The following is a 25,286-nucleotide window of genomic DNA, read 5'->3' as shown; positions in this document are numbered from 1 at the left end:
TCTGTGTGAAACCCAGTTTTAGAATCAAGGGTTTCTGCTTTCCAAGCCATTAAGTGTGTTCTTCTAAGCCCCGAACTCAGTTCATGGATTTCAGCAGATGCTGGTATAAAATTATGGATGGCATAGGCTATAGAACTTCATTAACATTTAAAATTGCCTTTACTAATAGGAACCGAACCAGCTTCAAATGCTAACCGATTCAAACGGTAGAAGATGCAAATGTATAGAACAAACATAAAACCTTGGCCTTCGATCCATTTAACTGTGACATGGGAAGATAGGAGACTAGTTGGGGCTCTACTTCTAGCCACGTAGGTTTACTGGAAAGAGTAGAGAGCAGAGTGGGCCCCTAGGAGTGGGATCCTCCTTAGTGGGTGTTGGCCTGCCGTTCCAGGGCCTATCGAGCTCCTTCCCAGCCTCCGGAGCCCATCTGCAGCTGTGTTGTCTGCTACGGGGCCGCAACAGAGTGCCACCGACCGGGGGGCTTACACAACAGAAGTGCATTGTCTCACCGTCCCGGGGGCTGAAGTCCAAGTTCAGCAGTGCTGGCAGATTTGGCTTCTGAGGCCTCTCTCCTTGGCTTGCAGATGGGCACTTTCTCACTGTGTCCTCATGTGGCCTTTCCTCTGTGCACGCACCCCTGGTGTCTCTGTACGTCCAAATTTTCTCTTCTGTAGAGGATACTGGTCAGTTTGAGGCCCCATGGCTTCACCATAATTTCATTACCTCTTTAAAGCCCTTATCTCCAAATATGGTCATATTCTGAGGTACTGGGAGGCTAAAGTTTCAACATATAAATTTTAGGGGGCTGCAGCTCAGCCCAAAGCAGCTCCTGGGAACAGATGGCTTTCGCTCTCCCCGGGAGGTCAGATCCTGGCTCTGGTAGGAGCCCTTCATCTTCCCTGGAGGGCCTCTCTCTTGCAGTTGTGCCGCTCCCTTCCCAGCAGCCCTAGATGTAGGAGGACAAGGGCTTCGGGGTTCAGCCTGTCATGGCTGTTCCATAGCCCATCTGGTCCCCACTTCCAAGGGGTTTGGCCTCCCCATGCTGTTCCACCTTGGGGCTCTCCCTCTCTACTGAGCCCCAGCCTCCTGCTTTCATTTTATTTTTTTTAAAGATTTTATTTATTCATGAGAGACACAGGCAGAGGGAGAAGCAGGCTCTGCACAGGGGATCCCAGGACCCCGGGGTCATGCCCTGAGCCGAAGGCAGATGCTCAACCCCTGAGCCACCCAGGCATCCCAGCCTTCTGCTTTCAAACCTGTATTCCTCTCTCACCTGGGAAGAGGCCTTGCTTGACATTTCTTCTTCCGTCACCCTGTTTCTCCTTGTCCCTTCAACTCCAGAATTCTGGTCAGATTAGTTGACTCCCTCCCGTTTCCTGGAGAATCTCCTCTGGAGTGACTTCTGACCCCACTGTCTCATGGAACCTGCCCTCTGAAACCTTACCCATCACCCAGTGCTGGCCATCCCTGAAGCCCCCTTCCCAGTGCCCATTCTCCACCTCCTGCTCTGCCCTTGCTTGCAGGGACAGTCCCCCTTCCATCCGTCGAGGTTCACAGCCCTCTCATTCATCCCAGTCCCTCCCCTTGGGCATTGCCTGGGATCAGACCCCGGCCCCTTCCCATCTTTCACGACATTCTTTGCCCCAAAGAACTGACGCATTCTCACAGTTTCCATTATGATCGCGTGTTTGATTCTGGAGTCTTTCATTTCCAGTCTCCACCAACCTCTCTCTAGAATCCTGATCCCGGGCTCCTGGCCTCCAATTGGATTAAATTCTTTCATCTACCACATTCACTTGGACCAAGCCGAATGCCTCTCTTCCACTCCCAAATTTTGTACTCTGCCTCTACAATTTTCTTCATTTATCCAAGCCAGAAATCTCTAAGGAATCTTTGTACCTCCTTCTTGTTCAGCCCCTACAGTATTTTAACTTTTCTTCTGTCTCTTTTATTAGTTCTTTGCTTTGCTGCTGCCTTTGCCAAGGCTGGACCTTGATCACTTCCTTCCCTAATCAGATAGCTTTGTCCCCTAGGACATGTGGAGACCTCCAAGGGTCCTCAAGCTCAGCTAGACTGCTGTTTGTGTGAGGACTCCCTGTTCACTCAGAAGAAAGACCTACCTCTCAGACTTGGGATTCTAGACCAGCACTGTGAGGACAGCGATGTTCCGTGTCCTTGCAGTGTGGTAGCCTCGAACCACATGTGGCTCTTGAGCCCTTCAAACCTGATTACCATGACCGAGGAACTGAATTTTACATTTAATTTAAACTATCATGCTGCCTTCACACCACTGTTCTCTGATCCCAGCCTGCACTCTGGACAGCCTTCCACCAAACATCACCCCGATGATCCTCAACTCCAGGCCGCTCTGTTCCAGAACCATGGGGCCCTTCTCCTGTCTCTAGCTCAGATGTTCTGTGGCCCTCAATCTGTCCCATGTCCCACCATCAAGCGCTTCCTAGCCATCCGCACAGCCCACGGTGCACTTTCTTTTGTTTGAACAACTGCGTTGTGTTAGCTGGATACAACTTTTTTTTTTTTTTTTTAACACTAGGCTCTACACCCAGAGTGGGGCTTGAACTAACTACGTAGAGATCAAGAGTCACATGCTTTACAAATTGAGCGAGTTAGGAGCCCCCTGGATAAAACCTTTTAAAAAAACTTTCTTTTAAACTTTTTAAATTTATTTATCGAGAGAGAGAGAGAGAGAGAGAGGACACACAAAGCAGGGTAAGGGGCAGAGGGAGAAACAGACCGCCCTGTTGAGCAGGGGATGGGACTCTGGGCTCCATCCCAGGACCCCGGGATCATGACCCGAGCTGAAGGCAGACGCTTTACCCACTGAGCCACCAAGGTCCCCCATAACTTTTATTTTGAAATAATTTCAGACTTAAAGTTGCAAAAAATAGTACAAATAATTCCTGTATATCCTTCTCTTGAGTTCCTTAAATATCAGCATTTTGCCATGTTTGCTTTATCATGTATTTTTTCTCCCTCACTTTTCCCCTTTCTCCTTGCCATACCTCTCCACACACACATATGCACATACCTACACATCCATACATATAATTTTTATGAGTGGTTTGAGAATAAGTTGTACACGTGGTATTCTGGACACCCAAATACTTCAGTGTATATTTCCTAAAAACAAGAGCAGTCTCTTATTAAAACTACAGTTTCGTGATCAAGACATGAAATTAGCATTGGTACAATAGTATCATATAATTTATTGACCATATGCAAATTTTGCCAATTGTCCCATTGATGTCCTTTATGACAAAAGGGGGAAAAAGGCGCCTTTCCTGTGGACCACATGCCTTGACGTTTAAATCCTTGATGACAAGTTCTGATTTATCATTTATTTGGTTTTCCTCTCAGTACCCAGGTGAATAGCATGTACTGCCTGGCATCTGCCTGGCACACAGCAGGTCCTCAGTAAATTTCTGTGAGATGGACAGATGGATCGATAATGGTGGCAAGGCAGGGTGAATTTGGTGGAAGCAGGCCTCACCCTGGGCTTCATCACGTAACTGGTAGTCATCAGCTCCGTGATCTCAGAGATCACCTCCTTACACAGTCCTTGTGCGGTTCTTAGGTGGGCAGCCCCACTCTCCCTGCTTTACAGATGCACAACTGATAATCCACAAAGTTTGATAACCTGCCTGTGGGCACACAGCCATGTCCAAGCCATGACATAGTGCTCCTTCTCCGTAATCGGCAGAGGTGAAGATTTGTGGATGAATAATTGCTAACGTTCCCTCCACTCATTCATTCAATAAGTAGTTACCAAGTGCCTCCTATGTCCAGGCACACTGAGGACACAGCAGTGAACAAAAAAGAAAAAGTCCCTGCTCTCAAAAACCTTATACTTCAGAGATAGGAGAAGGGCAGACAGTAAATAAACAGGTAAATGTATAGTTTATTATATGGTGCTAAGTGCCATGTTGGGGTATAATAAAGTGGGGTAAGGGAGATAAGAAGTGCTGGCTACAGGGGTTTGCTATTTGTTATAGAGTCGTTAGGGAAGATCTCACTGATTAAGTGACTCCCATTTTTTTTAAATTAAGGCATAATTTATATACAGTAAAAATGACCCTTTCTAGTACGTAGTTTATGTAGTCATATAACTATTGCCATAATCAAGATATGGTTCTCCCACCTTAAAACATATCTTGTGTCCCTTAGTGGTCAACCCCTGTCCCATCCCCCACTAATCTCTTCTCTGTCCCTATAATTTGTTTCTAGAACAAAGCTTATACATAGGATTATACAGTTCGCAGCCTTTTGAGTCTGGCTTCTCTTAGAGAAAGAGAAAGATGAGTCATTGAGACTCATCTGTGTTCTGTGTATCAGTAGTTTGTTGCCTTTTATTGATAAGTAGTATTTCATTGTATAAATATACCACAGTTCATCCATTCTCCAGTTCTGGAATAATTGGATAAATTCTAGCTGTTGGTAGTCACAAGGCCACCATAAACATTCACATACAGATATTTGTGTGTACACAGATTCTCATTCCACCTGGATAAATAGGTTTTGATTAAAGACCTCCAAGAAAGATGAAAACAAGCCATGAAGATAGCTGAGGATACTTTTGCATATTCATCATATTGCTGTTTAGCAGAATGAATAGGTTTGTGCTGTGAAATTAGTCTGAGTAATTTTTCTTATTTGAGTTATTTGGAGAAAGTTATTTGGAGAAGGAATGGAGGGGGAATAGAAGAGAGCCTTTGGCGGGTTCATTCATTTGTTCATTCATTCATTGATCCATTTAGCAAACACTAAAAAAATGAAAGCCACTAGTCCACAGTCTGTGACCCAAAGGAAGCCTGAGACCCTTGGATCCGCACCAAAGGCTAATTTTAGACGGTTTATCTGACGTAATTTCCTTTCTGAGTTTCCTGAAGTTTGGGTGAGGGAATAGTGAGTGAGTGTGGAGTTATCATCATTGAAATGGACAATGGAAACTCAAGCATTTTTGAGTTTTTATCTCAATGGAGGCTCCAGAGATCCCCTGAGAACTGATATTCAGTCATGAGGTGGTCTCTGTAGGAGTGCAAGATCTGAAAAACACACCCAAAGTGAGGGCTCTGTCTAAGGCAGGGGCAGCGGCCAAGGGTCCTAGGATTCAGGAGCTTTGTGAAAAGCCAGAATTGATAGAAAATAATCTGTGACTGTCTTTGTTTCAGGTGATGCAACTGTGAAAAAGAAACCTGCCCCCAAGACACCTCCAAAAGCAGGTAATGGGTCACCAGCAGCAAATGGGGGCAAGAGGCATCTGCCACGGGGGGTTTTCCTATGCCCTGCTAGACTGAGCGCTGGCATAAGGTCCCAGGAGACCACCGCTGTGCCCCTCCCTGATTCCAGCTCTGCATTATTCAGGCCAAACTTTCCCCAAGAGCCTCTGCACTGCCTGGTCTCCTACCCTCTCTCACTTGACCCGTCCTTTCTCCTGCTTCCCCGATAGTGTCCCTAGCTGACGTCATATGGCATCATAGAGTACTAGTGACTTTCCCACCCTTACTGTGAAACTGCCTAACACTCGCCCTCTACGCTGCCATTTAAAGAGACGATCCACTTTATGCCGTCCTAATGCTCCGCTTTATATGTCCTCGTCATATAGAGCCTTGTCTCTTTCCCAGTGAAAGACATTTGAGGACATGAACCACATGGAACCTGTCAGCCAGGGTAACCTGATGGTTCGAATGCAAGGTGCTGCTTAATTAATAAAGGAATTAGGAGGTAGATTAAAAAATTTAGGGTAAGATCCAAATTCCAGAGCAACTGACACATGCCACGTAAATCGTGTGGGCCACTTGCAAAGAACCAAAATAAAATAATGAACAAACCTAGCAGGTCCGTCGGTTTGGACATTCTATAGAAGTGGCCGCTGTCCTCAGTGTTACCCCGAAAGCTCTAGAAGGTGAGACGTGCAGACCAGTGTGGACAGCGGCACTGAGTGACATCAGTCTGTCTGAGGCTCCCTCCTCATTGCTCACTTTGTCACTTGTCCTCTCCCAGCCATGCCCCCTCAGATCATCCAGTTTCCTGAGGACCAAAAGGTGCGCGCAGGAGAGTCTGTGGAGCTGTTTGGTAAAGTGGCAGGCACCCAGCCCATCACCTGTACGTGGATGAAGTTCCGAAAGCAGGTCAGTGATGGAGGGAGTGACCCGAGAACAACCCTCTCAGGCCCTGGGCCAAAAGGGAAGAGAAACGCTGTCCTGTCACGGTGGCAACATCACTCTCTATCAGCAGGGCCTTAGAAATGGGAGGGTCCTGTCCCCACCCGCCAGGTCGGAGTTCTTAATAACCTTTTCTTCTGAATCTACTGTGAACATCTGCTTTACAGACAATCTGTGTGACCAAACAAAGTGTGAAAGAAAAAATAGAAACCACCCAGGCCACCCACCTGATTTTGATATTTTAGTCTAGAATGCTCCTCAGAGGCAGGAAAATCGAACCAGTGACCGGAAGGACCTCTCAGGCCCTGCGAGCGTTCTGTGCGAGCCCGCCGAACCCTCTCTGTGGTAACAACGTCAACTTACCACGTGCTGAAGGGATAAAAGTGAATCCGAGTATTTGGACGGATCAATTGTACATTAAACAGAACGTTGGCTCGCTGGCCCAGGAACGTACCATTTATAATCATGGCTCTATGAAAAAAATGTTTGATTTTCTGAATGACCAACTTAAAGGGACATGGGGAGCCCATATTGGTACACGTGGCCATATATGTGATCGCCGAAGGCCCCAAGCAGCGGCTGGCGCTGAATCAGGAACTTTACGGGGGATGTGAGGATTTCTTCTGAGTTCTCCGGTGCTCTCTTTCCAAACCATTCAAATTGTCCTAAGGCCCAGAGGTGGGAGGCTAGTACCAGGGAGGGATGGAGGGTTGGTCTCAAAAGATGAAGCTGAGAATCCTGCCTTATCATCCTAAGGTTGCTTGCTCTGTGCGCTGTCTGGACTGGTGTCGTCTGAAGTAAGATGCAATGTCTCCCTTTTCAGAGACATTTGACCAAGTCCCCGTTGGGGACAAAAGAACTTTGTTGAGAGTTACAAGTTGCGTTACTTCCAGATTAACCAGGACGAGGAAGAGGAGGAAGATGAGGATTAAAACTCATTTATCTCAAATATTTTGCATGAGTTCTTGAATAAAACTTGGAAACCCCCCCACAAAAAAAAAAAAAAAAGAATTTTGTCTAGTGACGGATATATTCCGTATCCATGATCCAATATAGTAGGCACCACCATATGTGGTTATCGAGTGCTTGAAGTGTGACTAGTGCAACTGAGGAACAGAATTCCAAATTGTTATTAGTTAAAAATCATTATAACGGCTTTGTTATAGACACCATAAAATTCAGACACCATAGAACTTGCCCTTTTAAAGTGTTGTACAATTCGGTGGTTTTTCGTATATTCACCAGCTGTGCAACCATAACAATGATCTAATTCTGGAACGTTTCCATCACCCCACAAAGAAGCCCTGAGCCATTAGCAGCCACTGCTCCCTTTCCCCCAAACCCCGGCATCCACTAACTTGCCAATCTCTGTGGATTTGCCTATTCGGGGCATTTCATATAAATGGAATCATACAGTATGTATTCTTTTGTGTCTGGCTTGTTTTTCTTAACATAGTGTTTTCAAGGCTCATCCCATTGTAGCATAAATCAGTACTGCATTCCTTTTTATGGCTGAGTAATATTCTATTGTCTGGGTATGCCATGGTTTTTAAATTTTTATTTTATTTTATTTTTTAAGATTTTATTTATTTACTCATGAGAGACACAGAGTGAGGCAGTGCCATGGTTTTTTTTAATCCATTCATCAGTTGATGGACATTGGGGCTATTCCCACTTAACTAATTAAAGTTTAAGTAGCCACATGTGGCTGGTGGCTCCAGGATTAGACAGCACAGAAGAGGTCAGAATGCCACTGGGGTGGCCTTTGTGGTTGACTCTGCCCAGACGTGTTCTGCCATCCCCCAGCCCCAAAGCCATAGAGATATGAGACCATCCTCAAGTCTGGTCGGGGCCGCAAGGTAGACCTAGTTCATCTGCCAGGCCCTACTCAGCACCCTCTCTGCTCGCCCCAGACCTGGACCACCTCAGGGAGGCTTGGCTTTGGATGCAGGAGGGGAGGGGCCCTAAGGGGAGGTCCGGAGTCCAGACAAGACAGAGGCCCATGCAGCTTGTCCAGCAGCATTCCCTAGGGGTGGGGGAGTGGAGGTCAGAGCCTCTTCCTTTCCTGGCCTGTCTCTAGTGCCTGCCTCACTCTCTGCCCCCAGATCCAGGAGAGCGAGCACATCAAGGTGGAGACCAGTGAGAATGGCAGCAGGCTCACCATCGTGGCCGCACGCCAGGAACACTGCGGCTGCTACACTCTGCTGGTGGAGAACAAGCTGGGCAGCAGGCAGGCCCAGGTCAACCTCACTGTCGTGGGTGAGTCTGAGGACGGGGCGGCCCGCGGTCGGAGGACAGGAGAGGCAGCGGCCCCCAGCTGGATGGTGGGCCTCGGGGCTGCCCCTCCCGGGCCTACTCCTCCGGCACCCTGCCCACAGCCCCCCGTGCTCCCGGGTTCCCTCCCCCTGCCCTCACTGCCTTGCTGGGCTCCGCGCTCCTGGAGAAGCCCAGACCCTGCACACACCCCACCGCGTTATCCTGTTCCTATGAATCCCCTCCTGGCTGCTCTTTCTAGCCTTTGGAAGCCCTGAGCTGTACTACCCCAGACCCATTCCTCCCGTGGCACCGTCGCTCCCTCTCCCTCTGGTCCATTCCCTTCCCTCTCCCCGGCCTCTCAGTCTCCTTGCAAATGCTCACCTTCAGCCGGGGCTGCCTTCCACTGCACCCCCCGATCCAGCCTGATGTGGGGACACACTGGGGGAGAAGATCACAGACTCGGAGGCTCAGCGCTGGACTCCACTCATGCCTAGGCGGGGGCGTCAGTGGGCTCAGCGTCCTCCCTGACTCTGTGATCGCCTGTCACCCTGCAGGCCCTGGTCTCTCGCTTCTCTGAGAAATAGGAGGCGTCAGGCATGAGCTTGCATGACTCCGTGCCCCACACCTGCAGGTGTCTGTGCATCTGTGCCCCCCCCCGCCCCCTCTCTTGTCTTTGCCTTCCCCTCTACTTCTCCCATAAATGTTGCCAGGGTCTCCCATCCCAGCCGACACGCAGGACCACGTATTCCTGCAATATCCTGACTCTCTCTGGCCACCCTGCCATCTCTCTCTCTCTCTCTCTCTCTCTCTCTCTGTCTGTCTTCATGGCCACACCCCCCCAAAAGGGGCCAGTCTCCACTTTGGTTCTGCTGCTTCTCCTCCCTGTGGCCTCCCTCCCGCCCCCATTAGTCTGCTGGGACCACCCTTCTGAGGTCACTGTGACCTCCCAATGCTACGTCCACCCCTTTTTCTCACCTCCTGCAGCCCCGTATGGAGTCGAGTCTGTCTCCAGACTGGTTTTCAAGTTCACGTTTTCCTCTCCATTGCAGTAGCTGTTTTTCATGCCCTGGCGACTCTCTCCTGAAATGTCAACATACTTTCCTAACTGGTCCCACACGGTGGGTTGCGCTCAGTTCCTTGACCCCCGAGGGGTCAGGGCAGCAAAGGAACAGCAGATGCAGGAGTGGGCAGACTGACGGCAGGCCGTGTCCCTACGCATCTGTGAAGGCCTTTGGCCTGGTGGTTACTCATCTGACCCCCTTTCGTTTGCTTCTTTAGATCAGGAAATTTAAATCTGGGGAGGCCAGTGTGCTAAGGGGTCAGGGAATAGATTTCTCATCTATAAAAGACAGGAGACACCTCCCTACCCCTTTCTTTCTTTGGCGACTCCAGATGTTCATTTCAGTAATCTTCCCCCAGGAGTCAAGAATATTTGGGGGCCTGGGAGGGTGCTAGTGATCCAGTTAGCCTCCACATTCAGACTTGTACCTGAAGTCTTGGTTTTGGCCCTACGGGTCAGCAAGCATTGGTTTCCAGTTTTCCTTGGTGTTCTCTTAGCTGCCCCCCCCCCCAAAGGCTTGGAGACCTGGGGGGTCAGCTCCTTTGAGCCGCTTTCCTGTGGCCGGTGCCCCTGCCCCCGCTCTGGCTGGCTCCGGGTGCCACACGCTCCCCTCCCCCAGCACCACCCGGGGCTGTGGTTCTCGCCTTTTATGGTTTCGTTTCTCATTCTCCTCGGCCAGTGCTGACAGGGCCATTGGCGTGGCTGCCCGCCAGCTGGCAGGAGCAGCATGTTAAATGCCGTCCTGGGAGGGGAATGGAATGGAGAGGAACGGGCTTTCTGTCTGCCTCCCCCTCCTCGAGCTAAGAATAGAATTGCTCAATAAAATGAGGACTCGCATTGATGGATCCGGCGAAGCCACGTTCATTCAGAGCCCGCGGATTTAGAATTAGTCCAAAGTAAACCTGGATTAGGCCCAGATTTACCTGCGTGTCTCTAGGGACATCTGTGCATTATCTGATCGGGGCTTATTAAGTAGATGTCAAATATAAATGAGATGAAACAGGAACTGTTGGGCCTACTGCAGACGGGTCCCGAGCACTTTGGAAGCTTCCATGGCAGGCCGGCTGAATCAGGCCGATTTAACACGACTCCTCCTGGTGAGCAGTAAACTTCCCTTCGTGTCTGCCCTTTAAAATACCACTTTCTTTTCATCTCGTCTATGACTCCTATTTTTAAAATGATAATAAAAAGTAGGCTTTCCCTCAGTTAGTTTAAATGAGTGATGTCTATTTTAAAGGTTTATATTTTCAAAGGCAGCACAGGAGTTTGTGCTGTTCTGAGAGCCTGGGCCGAGGCCTGCCCTTCCCGCTCCGCCTTTGGGGGGGGAGGTGAGGGAGGGGCCCCAGGGAGCAGCCGACCCACAGCATTCCTGCCTGCAACTCGTCCAGCAAGAGAAAAACAGGTCTCTTTGCGTATCTTTAAAGGAGAAAAACAAAGTAGAGAGAATCTCCAAATACCCAGTAATCCCCAACTACTATCTGAGCTTGGAGCTTGCAGGGTTTTTAAGGGCAGGAGATTTCCCTTTGTAATGCTTGGCGTGGGTTTAATAAGCAAGACGCTTCTTGATCCTTTTTCTGCCTGGTGGCCTGTAAAATAACAGGCCCCTGGAACCAGGGTCTGGAGAATTTTTGGAGTCTCCTTTTGGCTCTGCCCCTGGCTAGCTGGGTATTCTTGGCAAGCAAAGTGCCTCAGCTTTGAAGGGCCAGGATTATCCGGAGAGATGACCCTGGGAGGCTGGGGGTGTCTCACACCCCCTGCCCTTCTCTAATAGCCACAGGTGGCTGCTGAGGCGTAGTGAAGGGAGGTCCAGGTGGGCTTAAGCATGCCACAGAGCACCTTCACACGCACAGGTGCACAGAGACCGCCAGGGACGGCAGACAGTCCGGGGAGAAGAAGTAGAGAGGAGCTCCTCCATTTTCCTGGGACTGAACAGAAAATCCCAAAGCTGGTGTCGTCAGACTGTTCCCCTAGACTCAGCGTTTCCCATTCTGTTGGTCAAGTCTCCAGGGAGCCAGAGGCGAACTCTAAGGCAGCGTGGAGCTTAGGGTTCTAGACTGTGCGCTCGCTTTGCCTTTCCGAGGCCATGCCCAGGGCCCCCAGGCCAGCCCACGTGCAGCTGCGTCTCTGGTGTGGAGGGAGGCTCCCAGGCCCTCTGTTCTGAGGACGTTTGTTCTGTTCTGAGGGTTTTCATCCCTGGCTAGTCCAGCCTGTCTGTGAGGCTCTTGTCTGTTGAACAGAAAGCAGCAGGCGCAGCCCAGGGCCCTAAGGGCGGGCATGGGGGTCGGGGCTTCCATCCCCTCGACTTCAGACTTGAGTCTTGTCCGAAATCCTTAATTTGGAATCAGATTCCTTGAAAGCATTGAAGCCTTGCTCGGAATGAAAGCCCCCCTCCTCAAACTTTGCATCTTCCCTTGTGCTACAGGGGGTGACATACATCATCTGTCAGTTTTTCTAACCCTTTCAGCCAAGAAACATCTGGAACAGGGTAGGGTACAAATAGTACCTCTTTTGCAACACCCATTTCTCAAAGTTTTCTTTTCCTAACCAACACAGAGGGGAGAAAAAAATCAGTCAGTGGCGTGTATCTGCACTCTCAATGTGTCCAGCGAGATGCTTCCCAGGCAGTTTTCTTTGGGGGAAAGCAGCGAGTCTGTCTTTCATCCCTCTTTGGGCTTTTTTTTCTTCCTTAGCTGGGTCTTGAGAGGACTTGAAGCACTTGCCTCTACAAGAGTTTAGAGTAATAAACATCTTAGCCAACGCCAGAAATATTTCTAAAAAGACCGACACATCTTTCAGAACAAACAGTTTTTCTAAGAGAACACTTTAAACAACCAGTGAAAGTGGTTCCATCACGGGAGGCCTCCAGAGTGGCTGCCAGCGGTGGAAGTAGCTCTGTCACAGTCCCAGAGCCACTCCAGGCGAGGCCCAGGCTAGGGCTGCACAGGGATGGGTGGTTGCAGGGCAAGGCATCCTCAGCCGGGACGGAGAAGCCATGTACACACACACACACACACACACACACACACACACACACCAACAGAATGGGGTTTTTTTTCCTCTCCGATAGATGCAAAGTCGTTTGCAGGAATTCTCTTTGGCTTTCCTGCCTTGCAGAAGGGAGAGTAGACATCAGGAACTTTACCTGGGTTTGCTTCCTTGATGTTCACAAAACCCCTAGCGGGTTAGATACATGTTAGCACCATTTTTCCAAATAAAAAAAGACAAACCAGAAGTTTGGAGACTTGGAAGTTGAGGAATTTGCTCGAGGTCAACGTAGCTTATGAAATGGCATAGCATGAAAAGCATGGTTTTAATTGCTGGTTTGGGGAACTCTACACCTCACACTGCCTTGGAGTGGGGGACGGAGGTTACTGAAGACTGGTATCTGTAGCTAAATCAGCCACCGATGAAAACAAAATCCGAAACATCGGAGAAGTTAGTTCAGAGCAGCAGCTGACAAAATCAGCAAAACTCGGTCACTTCAGGAAAGTGTAGGCCACCATGATGTGCCCCGAAGCTGGCAGCAGTGAAAGGGAAGGCAGCCGGCCAGAGGGGCTGCTGCTTGCTTGTGTCCTGCGCTCACTTTCCAGCCCTTAGGCAGGGCTGGGTGTGATTTGCTACCGTGGTTTGCTTTGGAAATTTTCTCATTTTCTAATGGTTCTAGGAGGATAAAAGAGGTAGGGTAGGAGTAATATTTTATGCATTATAAAGTCAGAAATAAACCCCCACAATAATGATGGTCATGGCTGCTCACGCCAGCCACTTTTCCAAGAACTTCTCACAACCACCTTGTGATCCAAGTGCTACCGTTCTCCACGTGGCTTACAGACGAGGAAACTGAGGCCCAGAGAGGTTAACAAGTAATGAATGGAGACCGAGCCATGTTCAAACCCGGATCTGTCTAACTTCAGAGCTCACTGTGCAACTGTGCCGCTCTCTGGGGGCAGGCGCTTCCCAAGTCCCAGAGAAAGTGAAGACTGGCCCTCGCTATGTCACAGGCCACTGGCCTCGGGCCTGACGGAGACACACACACACATTAAATTCTCTCTCAAAACACAGTTTTGATGGGAAGCAGTCCACGCCTTCTGGGCAAGCTTCCTAGGTCTGTTTATTCAGAGAAATATGTTTAGGACTGAGGCAAAGTACAGGAAATCATGACTTGTAGACTGGAAAACTAGCCTCCCCAAAAAAAGAGAATTCTTTTCTGGCAAATAGGTGTTTGTGGGGCTTTCTGTGTGATTGTGCATAGGTGTGACTGTGACGGTAAGGAGCGGAGAGCCAGGACCAGGGCTGTCAGCTTGGGTTCTCTGGGCTTCTCTTCCAAGTCAAAGCTAATTCAGAAAGGTTCCTTCCCTGCAGCTCTTTTTTTTTTTTTTTTTTTTCTCCCTCTTGCAATTCTGAAGACTTGGGTGATGTTGTGCTTCTCTGTCCCCAGACAAACCAGACCCCCCAGCGGGCACACCTTGCGCCTCCGACATCCGGAGCTCGTCGTTGACCCTGTCCTGGTATGGCTCCTCGTATGATGGGGGCAGCGCCGTGCAATCCTACAGCGTCGAGATCTGGGACTCGGTGGACAAGACGTGGAAGGAACTAGCCACGTGCCGCAGCACCTCTTTTAACGTCCAGGACCTGCTGCCTGACCGAGAGTATAAATTCCGCGTTCGCGCCATCAACGTGTATGGAACCAGTGAGCCGAGCCAGGAGTCTGAACTCACAGCAGTGGGAGAGAAACCGGAGGGTAAGCTGCCTTCCTTTATCACTGGCCTGACATCAGTGTGCATGGCTTACCTTGCGTATGTAGAAGCCTGTACTGAGAGGGGTGCCGGGGACCGAGAAGATGTCAGCGACAGCTGCCAGAGTCTTTGGCAGTCTTGATTTCTAGGGTTGTGATGCTCATCCATTCTTTTTTTTTTTTTTAAAGATTTTATTTATTTGACAGAGAAAGTGTGCATAAGCAGGGGGAAGGGCAGGGAGGGCAGAGGGAGAGGAAGAAGCAGGTTCCCCACTGAGCAGGGAGCCTGACATCAGGCTCAATCCCAGAACCCTGGGACCATGACCTGAGCTGAAGTCAGCTGCTTAAATGACTGAGCCACCCAGGGGCCCCCAATCCATACTTGAAAGGAAGTACCTGTGACCCTTCAAAAACCACTGAACCAGCAATTTTAGTTCACTGTCACCAGGAGGCGATAGTGTGTTAATCAGGAGCTCAGTGCTGGAACGCAGGAGCTCCCCACGAACCTGAAGTTTCACCTTCCCCCTGTACCCACCTCCCTCCTTCTCTTGCATTCCTGTCTCTCTGTCCACTCAGTGTCAAGTTCTTGGACACAAAGATCAGACAATGGGCTTAAAATCTAACTAGGACAGTGAGTATAATGAGATGGGAAACACATGATTCTAGCGGTGTAAACAAAGAGAGGAGGGGACACAGCAGAAAGCATGAATAAGTTTGCCATCAAGGTTGAGGAAGGCCTTCTAGAAGAGGTAAGGAGTCTTGGGAAAAGGAATGGGTTTCCAAGGGGCAGGAAAGATAAGGAGAGGCATTCCTCACGGAGGAAGCAACATGAGGGAAGGTACAAAGTGATGGAAATGCATGGCACTGTGAAAAGCGTGTGTGTGGCCAGGGCATATGCCGTGAGAGACAGAACAGGAGGAAGCAATCCTGAAGGGCAAGGTAGGTAAAATTGTGAAGTTCACCAAAGATTTCCAGGGAGGGGATTGATATGATCACATCTGTGTGTGTGTGTGTGTGTGTGTGTGTGTGTGTGTGTGTGGTGTTGTTGTTGTTTATCTATTTATTGAGAGAGAGAGAGAACATGAACAGAGAGTGGGGCAGAGGGAGAAGCAGACTCCACCCTGACTTGAGCCCAGACTTGGCTCGACCCCAGGACCCTGAGATCATGACCTGAGCTGAAGGCAGACACTTAACTAACTGAACCACCCAGGCCCCTCACACCTTTTTAGAAAGAGAATTAGAGGAAAAGTAGAGCTTTGCTACCCAAAGTGTGGTCTGGACCAGCAGTCTTGGGATCCCGGGACTTGCTGTAAGTGCAGACTCTTGGCCCCTCCACACCCTTGGTCCCTTCTGAACCTTCATTTCAACATGATCTACCCCCATGGATTCAGATGTGTGTGACAGTTTGGGAAGCACCCAAGTGGAGAGGGGATGACTTTGGAGTTGACAAGATACCAGTTGGGCCTCTGTGGTGGTGTAGTCTGGGTGAGGGATGGTAAGGGCGTGAACGAAAGCCTCAGCTTGTAGAACTAACCATTCTCAGTGACTTTTTGGGTAGAGTTGAAGGAAAAATTAGAAGAGTTCAGGGTGACTTCCAGTTCCTGGCTTGAGTAACTGGACACAAATTTAAGAGCCATTTATTACAGTTCTCGGTGGCTAACGTATATCAAGCACTTGCTATAGGCTAAGAGGGTGTTAAGCACTTTATATGCATCTTTTCAGGCATCTAACAATGAAGCAATGAAGTAGTGACCGTTACTACCTCCATTTTATAGAAAGGAGAAATAGGTTTATGGGGTGAAGCTGCTTGCCCAGGATCACAGAGCATGTAATGTAAATGGTGAGCTGTCTGACCTGAAGCCTGTATTCCTTTAGGAGTGGTCAGGCTGCCTTCTAGAGACTTGGAGGTTAGGCAGCAGGGAGTCCTGGAGAAGACACAAGTTCCCATCTCATTCCTGTGCAGTTGAGTGGCTAAGGGCTCTAGGTTCAACAGTCTTCAGACTACTGATTGGTTGAACCTAGAGCCCAGGAGAAGGTTTAGGTTAGAACTACAGATTTGGGAGTCTTCAATGTTTAATGGATCATTAAAGCCATGGTCATCGATGAGCTAACCAAGAGGGTGGTAGGAAAGTCAACAGGGATATACCAGAATGGAGGAGCCTGCAAAACCAGAAGGAAAGAAAAAAGAAGGCAAAGGGGGAGAGCACCAGGAGAAGCTAGAGCCATGTCGAAGAAACGCAGAAGGAGTAAGTTGCAGCGAGGCCTCAGGGAACAGCAGCCAGCGCCAAATGCAGAGAGATGAGGACTCTCAGATGTAGCCATCCTTGCGAGTGAAGTGCAAAGCATTTCTGCGGGTGGAAAGTGGTTGCCCTGGGGGGTAAGGAATAAGTGGGAGAAGGAGACGCCAGGAGTGTGGAAAGTGTATGATGTGAAGACAAGCAAAAGGGTGCCGTGAATTTAAGATGGAGAAGAGGTTGGGGGCAAGGAGGAGGGACACCAGGGGTAAAGACACCCCAAGAGAGATCGCTTCACGGAGTGAGACAGAGAGGAGCTGGACAGGGCCAGTGTGAAGTCACCACAGGACTAGAGGCCTCATGAGCACGGAATGGCCATTACAGTTTGATGCCCTTCTTTGGCGAAAAAAAATTAGATATAAAATAGATAGTAAGACTCTACTTTCTTATTAAATGAAGGCCCCAGAAAGAAATTTGAGGATGCCAGAAGAAAACACACCAAATTTACAGTGTTCTGGATCTAGCCCTGTCTTGGGGGCCTTCATCCGGTGAGCTCTGGAGCTCGGGAGCCATGGAGGTGTGGACGCCAGCCCCTGGGTCAGCCCCGCTGGGCCTCCCTGCAGCTTCCTGGGCTCCCAGACTCCTGCCCACTAGCTGCTTGCAAATGTCTGCTGGGGGAAACCGGGTAACAAAACTGCCATCTGCTGCCCTCTGACCGCCCCCCCCTTTGGAACCAGCAGAGTGGGGAATAAGCAGGTTATGTGGGGGCTCCAGGATGGCCTCAGTTTTATGTTTTTAGCATGTTGCACTAAGGAATATGGAAGGAGATAATGTTGCGGAGAGAAGATGTTCTTTAGCTGGAAAGGGAAGCTACTGGGTTCTCTATGGAGGAAACCAGGAGAAACTGTGGAGTCCCTCATAAATCCCATACTGAGGACCGCAAGGTGTGGCTCCCCTGAGGCCTGGATGGCAGCTCCCAGGGCTGTAGGGAGAGTCTGTGGGGACAAGGGGCTAGGGCAGCTGGGTTCCTGGGTTCCCTCCAGGCAGGTGGCCTTTCCCTTCCTCCCTGCAGCCGGCAACCCCCTGCTGTGGTCCTCTGCCTCTCCTCCGAGGGCCCCTCCTGGCTGGGAGCAAACAAAAGGAAATGCAAAAATAGCCTGTGAGCCAGAGGAGGGGTCCAGGCCACCCAGGGCTTCCAGGCTGGAAGCTGCTCCCACCTGCAGGCCCAGCTGCATTCCTGGGGGGCAGGGGAGGGCAGAAGGGTTGTCAGGCACGAGGCCCGAGGGGCAGAGGATGGCGGGGGCTGGGGTGGGGGGTGGGGGGGTTCCAAGCGAAGCCCTCTGGAGACTGGTCAGATGCTTGCTAGTTATTGCCTGGGTAGGTCATCTCTCTTAAACTGTAAAAGGGAAAGGGCCCTTGGAGGAGTGGGGTGTGTACGCACGTGTGTGGGGGCTGCATGTGCTTGCACGCGTGCATGCGTATGTGCAGAAGAGGCACGAGGGCGATGGGTGTGTAGCCCCTCCCTGGGGGCCAGTGGCCAGTGCCGTTCATCACGGCAGAGCCAGAGCCCCGCGAGTTTGGATCCCCCTTCCCCATTGCCACTGGTACCCCTCCCGCCAGTGCCGCCGCAGCTTGGGTTTTCCACTTCAGCTGGCCCCCCCCAGTCTATCCCTGCTAAGCACCCCAGCCCTCACCCTGCCTGCAGTACCCCCCGCCCCCCCCCCCCCCCCCCCCCCGTGCATCCCGCACCCGTCCCGTGTGCCGGCACTGTTCCGGGTGGTACAGGACAAAGCACGCGTGTCCCCACCCGGCTCTGTGGGCCAGAGCCACTGCGAGACTAGACTCCCTAACCCAGCTCAGCTCCCCTCCTTGTCTCCCCAGGCCCCAGCAAGCAGAGCCACTGCCCCCAACCACCAAGCTTTTAGGTCTGTCCCACCCTACCTGGGGCTCTAACGCTCCAGGCCACCCCTTGTGCTCCTCACCCTAGTTCTAGAATATATATAGTTGTTTGCAAAACAGCTGTGAGAAAGGCTTCTGGTGGAGCGAGGGCCTCCTGCAAGCCTGAGGGCAGTTAGAGACGCAGAGCCCCTGGGGGCAAGAGATGGGGTCACCGGCTGCTCACCCGGGCGGCTCCGGGGCCTCTCTGGGGCTGGGGTGCCCTCTAGTGCCCACTGGGCGGACAGCAGCCCTCGGCCCTGGAGAGCTTGGTCCCTCTGTCCAGGGGGCGGCCTGAGGAGCTCATCTGGACGTCCCGAGCTCTGGTCCTGTCCCAAGCACTACGCCAGGGGCGGCAGACGCATCTATTTGCAGAAATGCCTCAGAAGCATCTTCCAAGTAGTTCCCGTGCTTAGCTCGGGGCTCTCCTAGCTCTTTCTGAAGAGGTGGCTCTTTTAAATGCCTTGTTGACGTCCCTCCTGCTGCAGCTCAGCCCCTGTGGCGGAAAGATAGAAACCAGGGGGTCGCCGCTCCCTTGGCTAATTGAACTGCGACCTCCCCACAGCTCCTACCCTGCCCCTCTCCCTGCGGCCACGTCCCCCTCCAAGCAGACTGGAGGCAGAAGGAGGAGGGAAAGGAAGAAGGGGGACACCTCAGCCTGGAGTCTTGGCCTGTTTCAAGCAGAGGAGAAGTCTTGGTGGACCAGTGAGCCAGAAAGAGGGCCATGAATTCCCCGAGGATGATCTAGGTCCCCACCTCCCCAGCATCAGGAGAACATTCCGCATCTTAATGCCAAGGGAGAAAGGCAGAGGTGAAGGGCAGGTGTGGTGTTGTGGTGAGAGCAAGAAGGCCAGCTCTGTCCTTTCTAGCTGGTGTGCAAGTGGTGTGCGTGCCCCCTCAGGGTTCCCAGCAAGACGCCCCCTCCGTGTGGCCATTGGAGAGCCCGATGGCTGGTGCCCCCGCGCCAGGGAGGCTCAGGCCGTTCCTCCTAAGGATGCCAGGCCCAGAACCCTGCCTTCTCCTTTCTCTCTCATCCTGCTGCTCATTCCACACCAGGACGAGTGGCATGGGAGCAAAAAGAAGAGGGGAGGGCGCCTGGGTGGCTCAGTGGTTGAGCGTCTGCCTTCCGCTCAGGTTGTGATCCCAGGGTCATGGGAGGACCCCACAGGGAGCCTGCTCTTCCCTCTGCCTGTCTCTGCCTCTCTCTGTGTGTCTCATGAATAAATAGATTTTAAAAAAAGAGAGACAAAGAAAGAAAGGTGACACTTCACCGGGTGAACACTCTCAGATGGGGGCACCAGGGATCAGGACACTGGGCATCCCCGACAGTAAAGGTTGCTGTTATTATTGTCAGTATGTTGTCTCCAGGGCACAGCCCGTGAGAGCATCCTTCGTCAATGGCTTCAACCCCCTTGCTTCCCTTAAAGCCCTGTCTGAAGTGCCATCCTTGCACTGCCCTAAACATCTGTTGAACCTATTGTGGCTCTTATGGTATGTCTTGAGAGGTGACGTCCTACGTCTTGAGATGCAGCCTTCGTCCTCTGTGAGGCACGACATGAAATTGTTCCCTCAAGTTACGGTATTATTAGTTGATAAAAGTCTGTAACCTTAATCTCACCCTTGGCCATCGTGATTTTTAAAAAACCGGTATCTGGGGCGCCTGGGTATCTCATTCAGTTGGGCATCTGATGCTTGATTTTGGCTCTGATCATGCCCCCGGGGTCCTGGGATTGGGCCCCATGTGGGGCTCTATGTTGAGTGTGGAGCCTATTTAAGATTTTCTTTCCTTCTTCCCTGCCCCTTTCCTCTACAAAAAGGAAGGGAAGGGAAGGGAAGGGAAGGGGGAAGGGGGAAGGAAGGAGAAGGGAGGAAGAAAAGGAGGGAGGAAGGAAGGAGGAAGGAAGAGGGGGAGGGAGGGAGGGAGGAAGGAAGGAAGGAAGGAAGGAAGGAAGGGAGGAGGAAAGAAGGAGGGAGGAAGGAAGTAAGGAGGAAGGGAGGGAGGAGGAAGGAGGAAGGAGGAAGGATGAAGGAAGGAGAAGGAAGGAAGGAAAGGAAAGGACAAGGAAGGAAGGAAGAGAGAGAGGGAGGGAAGGGGGGAGGGAGGGGAGGGAAGAAGGAGGAAGGAGGAAGGACGGGAGGGAGGGAGGAAGGGGGAAGGAAGGGAAGGAGGAAGGGAGGGAGGAGGAAGGAGGGAAGAAGGAAGGAAGGAAGGAAGGAAGGGAAGGAGGAAGGAAGGAAGCAAGCAGGAAGGACCTGCAGACACCTGCCCCCCCCCCCCCCCCCCCGGGAAAGGACTCACCCTTTCTGCCACTGCCCCTTCCAGTGGCTCCCCGCCTCCCCGCCTCCCCGCCTCTCCGCCTCTCCGTCTCCCCGTCTCCCCACCAGCCCTCCCGTGACTAAGCGCCCGCAGCCCTAGTTTCAGCAGCAGACGCCCCAGGCCCTGCTGAGCGCAGAGTAATAGGTCCCGCTTGCAGCCGGTACACCCCCCCACCCCCACACCCTCACCCCCCACCCCCACACACCCCCCCCACCCCACACACACCCCCCACACCCGCCAGGACAGCATCTGTCGCCCAGAGCACTAGGCTAAGCACCTGGGCTCCCACGCTTGGGTTTTAGCTCGATGCCCTAAGGCCTGTTACCCCAGGAACGGAATAATCCAATTCTGCCTGCGCTGTGACTCCTTCCAGGTGTTGCTCTCAGGTGCCTCCCGATTACCCGTGAACGGACAGGGGGTCCCTCTCTCCGCTCAAGTCTGAGGCCTGAAGACCGGGTCAGTTAGGCTCGCGTCCCGGCGCCATCTGCGCAACCCCAGCACTGATCTCAGAGTTCCCATCGCTCTCACCCTTTTTACTGTCCCAGGGCTTTTTTCCTTCCTGCAACAGAATATTCTTCTCCGTCCCACTTATGTTTAGTTTCTCATTTCATCAACAGCATTTTAAGGATTCCAAACAAGGGGCGCCTGGGTGGCTCAGCCCGTGAAGTGTCTGCCTCGGGCTCAGGTCATGGTCTCGGGGTCCTGGGATCCAGCCCCACCTCAGGCTCCCTGCTCAGCGGGGAGTCTGCTCATCCCTCTGCCCCTGCCCCCTGCTCCTGCTCTCTGTCTCTCAAATAAATAAATGCAATCTTTAAAAAAATAAAATTTTTAGAAAGGACTCTAAACAAATCACAGCCTCTCTTGCTGTCCCTTATCACACCCTTTCCCCCAAGTCTTATTCACACTCACACACACCCCACACACACGTGCACACGCTTGCGCCTTTGTAAAATCTCTGGCTGCTCTCTCTGACTTCTCTCAGGTCTTTGTTCTGTCTCCCCAGGAAACCTGCCTTGTCCCCATCTGTCAGTGGGACGTAGCCCACATTATGACTAAGGAGCACAAGACACATCACAAAGCGTGGCATCTAGAGCCATCCAAGGACACTAGAAATCACCTAAAAATACAACTCCCTCCTTTTGCAGATGAGGAAACTGGGACCCAGAGAGAGAGAGGCATGGAGCCAAGGTCCAGAAGCCATAGGGGCTCCATAGGGACAAAGCTATGCCTAGGCAAAGGAAGGCCTGGGGCTCTGAAGTGGGTGGCGCTTGCCTGTCCCCTCAACACCCCCCACCCCCGTTCACTTCTGACGTATCCACGTGAGCAACCACGTGGGCTGCTCATGTCCATTCTCGCCAGACCTCTTAAACACCTGCTGGTTTCACTGTGCGCCCTCAGCCCCACCTCCCCGTTGCGTTCCAGCATTTCCTTTAAGACACAGCTCAAGGGCTACTTCTTCCCAGAATAAAGGACTTCGAGTTGCCCTAGTTGGTATCAACTTCCTGCGCTGTGTATTCAGTGTGTCCTGTGATAGCATGTGCGTGATCCCAGAACACCTGGGATGGAGATTCCAAGTACACCGTAAGCCCTGAAAAAGGACAGATCGTGCCTTCTGCGTACTTTGCACACCCGCAGCAACTTCCAAGATACCTGTTGCATGGCTGGGGTCCCATGTACCTTTATCCATCAGATGGATGAATCGATTTGATGCTAGGAGTGATTTAAGTTGCTGACTTCCGAGCCAGAGCAGAAAAGGGCCGGCGCGGTTGTTTGTAGGTTCTGAAAGTCAGAGAGCCTGGAAGCGCTGTGAAGAAGGGCGCATCTAGGGGGTCATGAGGTCACAGAGGGAGGGATGGAGGGAAGAGCTCGTAGAGAAGCTGCCGGGTAGGGGAGGAGTATCCCTGGCCCTGCTGCCGTGAGGACTGCTCCACCCCCATGGCCATACCCAGAGCTCCGGGCCTCATGGTCGTGGGCCTGGGAGGGCTGAGGCCCGACGAGGTCCCCAGCAGGTTCTGTTCTCCATGGGCCTTCAGTACTAATCGCTGTGTCTTCTGTGTCCCTCCCTGTCTCACCCCAGAGCCGAAGGACGAAGTGGAGGTGTCGGATGATGGTGAGTGTTGGCTTCCTGTCCTCAGGTAGACTCGAGGGGTGGAGGGGGCGCGAGAGGAACCTGATGGCTCACGCTCACCCCACCCCCACCCTGCAGATGAGAAGGAACCTGAGGTCGACTACCGGACAGTGACGGTCAACACTGAACAAAAAGTGTCCGACTTCTATGACATCGAAGAGAGACTAGGCTCGTAAGTGGGACGGGAAGCGCCTTTCGGGTCCCCAGGGTTGGGGTGGTGCAGGTCCCATCGTTGAATTCCGTTGCCTTTCCATCTGTTCCTGGGGGTTGCCGCCTTCCCACGCTGAACCCCCCTGCAGAAACAGGTGGCACGGACCCCGTCAGCACCCCGCCAGAGCATCCCCACTGGGGCCCTCTCGGCTGCTGCTTGTGCACCTGGCTCAGCTCCATGAGGGTGTTGAGCAAGCCCCTTCCTTCCCTGGGCCTTACCCCACACGGGCTGACGAGGCACTGGATCTGGGTCGGACCGTGTGAGGTCACCTTCCTGTGTCACCTGTGGGAGTGAGTCGAGCCTGATCCGTCTCACTGTTCCGCAGTTGTAGCTTTAGGGCATCAGGAAAACGCACCCCCTTGAAAGGTACAGCTGCTCAGCGCTGCTCACTTTATGACCCTGGTCCACACTGTTTGCTCTGGCCCTGCCCTGGAGTGTGGATGTCCTAACCCTGAGCCCCCTCCAGCAGCAGCAGCACCCAGGGCTGTCTGCCCCCCACCTAACTGTCCCCAGAGGAGCACGGTGGAGCCCAAGAGGGTAGGGCTCGGGTTTGATTTCCAGGAGGTTTCTGGGAAATAAAGGAATGACACCAACCTCACAGCAGTTGCATACGAGGAGTCTGCACCCCCCTCTCCCTCAGTGGATGGCAGGGGCCTTCCTGGGTGGTCTCCAGGGGACCCGTGTGGACCGTGGAGCAGAAGGAAGGCAGCCACTCAGAACATCTCTGTAGTCCGGGAGGACTTCGTCCCCCCGACTTCATAGGACTGTCTTCAGGGAAGGGGAGGGAAGTCCTTCAGCCAAGGTGGAGGCCTCAGCCCAAGGAAACCATAAGCTCGGAAGAGTAGCAAGCCTGGGTGGTGTTTGGGTGGGGACGCGGGCCTGGGCGTGGGCTGAGGTTGACAGCCGAGGGAGAGTGGGGCTGTCTGTGCTGGAAGTGCGCTTCGGGACCTGGAGCTCGGGCCGGCAAACTTAGAAAAGGGCCTTTCCTGGCCCTTTCTAGACTAGTCTAGGTTCCGTGGGGCTTCCGGGCCACGTGGCAGCTACCACTCTGCCGCTGAGACGCACAAAGGGGCCGGGGGTACTATGCACACGGGTGGGCAGTGGCTGCGTTCCAGTCACATTTTATTTATAAAAAGAGGTGGGCTAGATTTCTCCCATAGGCCCTCATTTGTCAGCCCCAATTTCATGGAAAGCTTGGCTAAATTTGCCTTTTCTCTCCCGCTCCTTCCATTTGCAGTGGGAAATTTGGACAGGTCTTCCGACTTGTAGAAAAGAAAACTGGAAAAATCTGGGCAGGGAAATTCTTCAAGGCATATTCAGCCAAAGAGAAGGAGAATATCCGGCAGGAGATTAGCATCATGAACTGCCTCCACCACCCCAAGCTGGTCCAGTGTGTGGATGCCTTCGAAGAAAAGGCCAACATCGTCATGGTCCTGGAGATGTGAGTGGTTTGCCGTGGGCCTGGGAGCCCCTCGTGAGGCTCCCCCACTGCCCGCACCCAAGCCCCTCCGGCCCGAGGCGGAGAGCCGCGCAGGTAGGGCCGCGGCATGCAAGACGCTCCCCACCCCGCCCCTGTGGCCCGACGGTCCCCACTCGGGAGAGCAGAGCTGTACACAGTAGCACCCTAACCGCTGACCACCAGTCCGCAGCAGCCCCTCCCTCATTTCCACAACCATCTGGCAGGTCTTTGAGGACCCCTGCCCCCTTTTCACCCGCATGTCCCTGTGAACGTGCCAAGGTAACCCCTAGGCTCCTTCAGGGGCATTCTGACCTCAGGGTGACTTCGGAGTAGAAGGGGAAGCACAGGGCAACTTCCTGAATGGCCTTCAAAAGAAGAGGGGCCCAGGGCTGGGGGCTTGAGGTGTGGGAGTGTAGCCCTTGCTCCTGTCTTGCTGTGCTCCGCAGGCCCCCACTCTGTGCTTGTTTGTACTCTTGACTTCTCACCAGAGAGTAGAGTTTTCAGGGCTGGGTTGTTGTTGTTGTTGTTTAAGATTTTATTTATTTATTCATGAGAGACACAGAGAGAGAGAGGCAGGGACACAGGCAGAGGGAGAAGCAGGCTCCACGCAGGGAGCCCGACGTGGGACTCGATCCCAGGTCTCCAGGATCACACCCTGGGCCAAAGGCAGATGCTCGACCACTGAGCCAGCCAGGCATCCCCATAGTCACTAGTCTAAATTTTTGCTTCTTTTCGTTCACCGGTTAGGAACATATCAGTTGCTGGTGAG

At 52.2% G+C, this 25,286-nt stretch overlaps 1 protein-coding gene across 6 annotated transcripts in view; it reads left to right on the top strand.

Annotated features, from left to right (window-relative positions):
• The window catches only part of MYLK (myosin light chain kinase), a 179,435-nt gene that overhangs the window by 125,334 nt on the left and 28,815 nt on the right, over positions 1–25,286 (top strand). For all 6 annotated transcript variants that reach the window (XM_025474981.3, XM_049105390.1, XM_049105392.1 and 3 more), the window contains 7 exons: positions 5,193–5,243; positions 6,025–6,152; positions 8,291–8,444; positions 13,937–14,239; positions 22,797–22,829; positions 22,926–23,019; positions 24,296–24,499. In XM_025474981.3, coding sequence (XP_025330766.3) covers positions 5,193–5,243; positions 6,025–6,152; positions 8,291–8,444; positions 13,937–14,239; positions 22,797–22,829; positions 22,926–23,019; positions 24,296–24,499 — 967 coding nt within the window. The remainder of the gene's footprint in view (positions 1–5,192; positions 5,244–6,024; positions 6,153–8,290; positions 8,445–13,936; positions 14,240–22,796; positions 22,830–22,925; positions 23,020–24,295; positions 24,500–25,286) is intronic.

This window comes from Canis lupus, chromosome 33 (assembly GCF_003254725.2).
Source record: "Canis lupus dingo isolate Sandy chromosome 33, ASM325472v2, whole genome shotgun sequence".
Lineage (NCBI taxonomy): Eukaryota > Metazoa > Chordata > Mammalia > Carnivora > Canidae > Canis > Canis lupus.
Note: the sequence above shows the minus strand (reverse complement) of the source record. Positions and strands in the feature narration are given on the sequence as shown.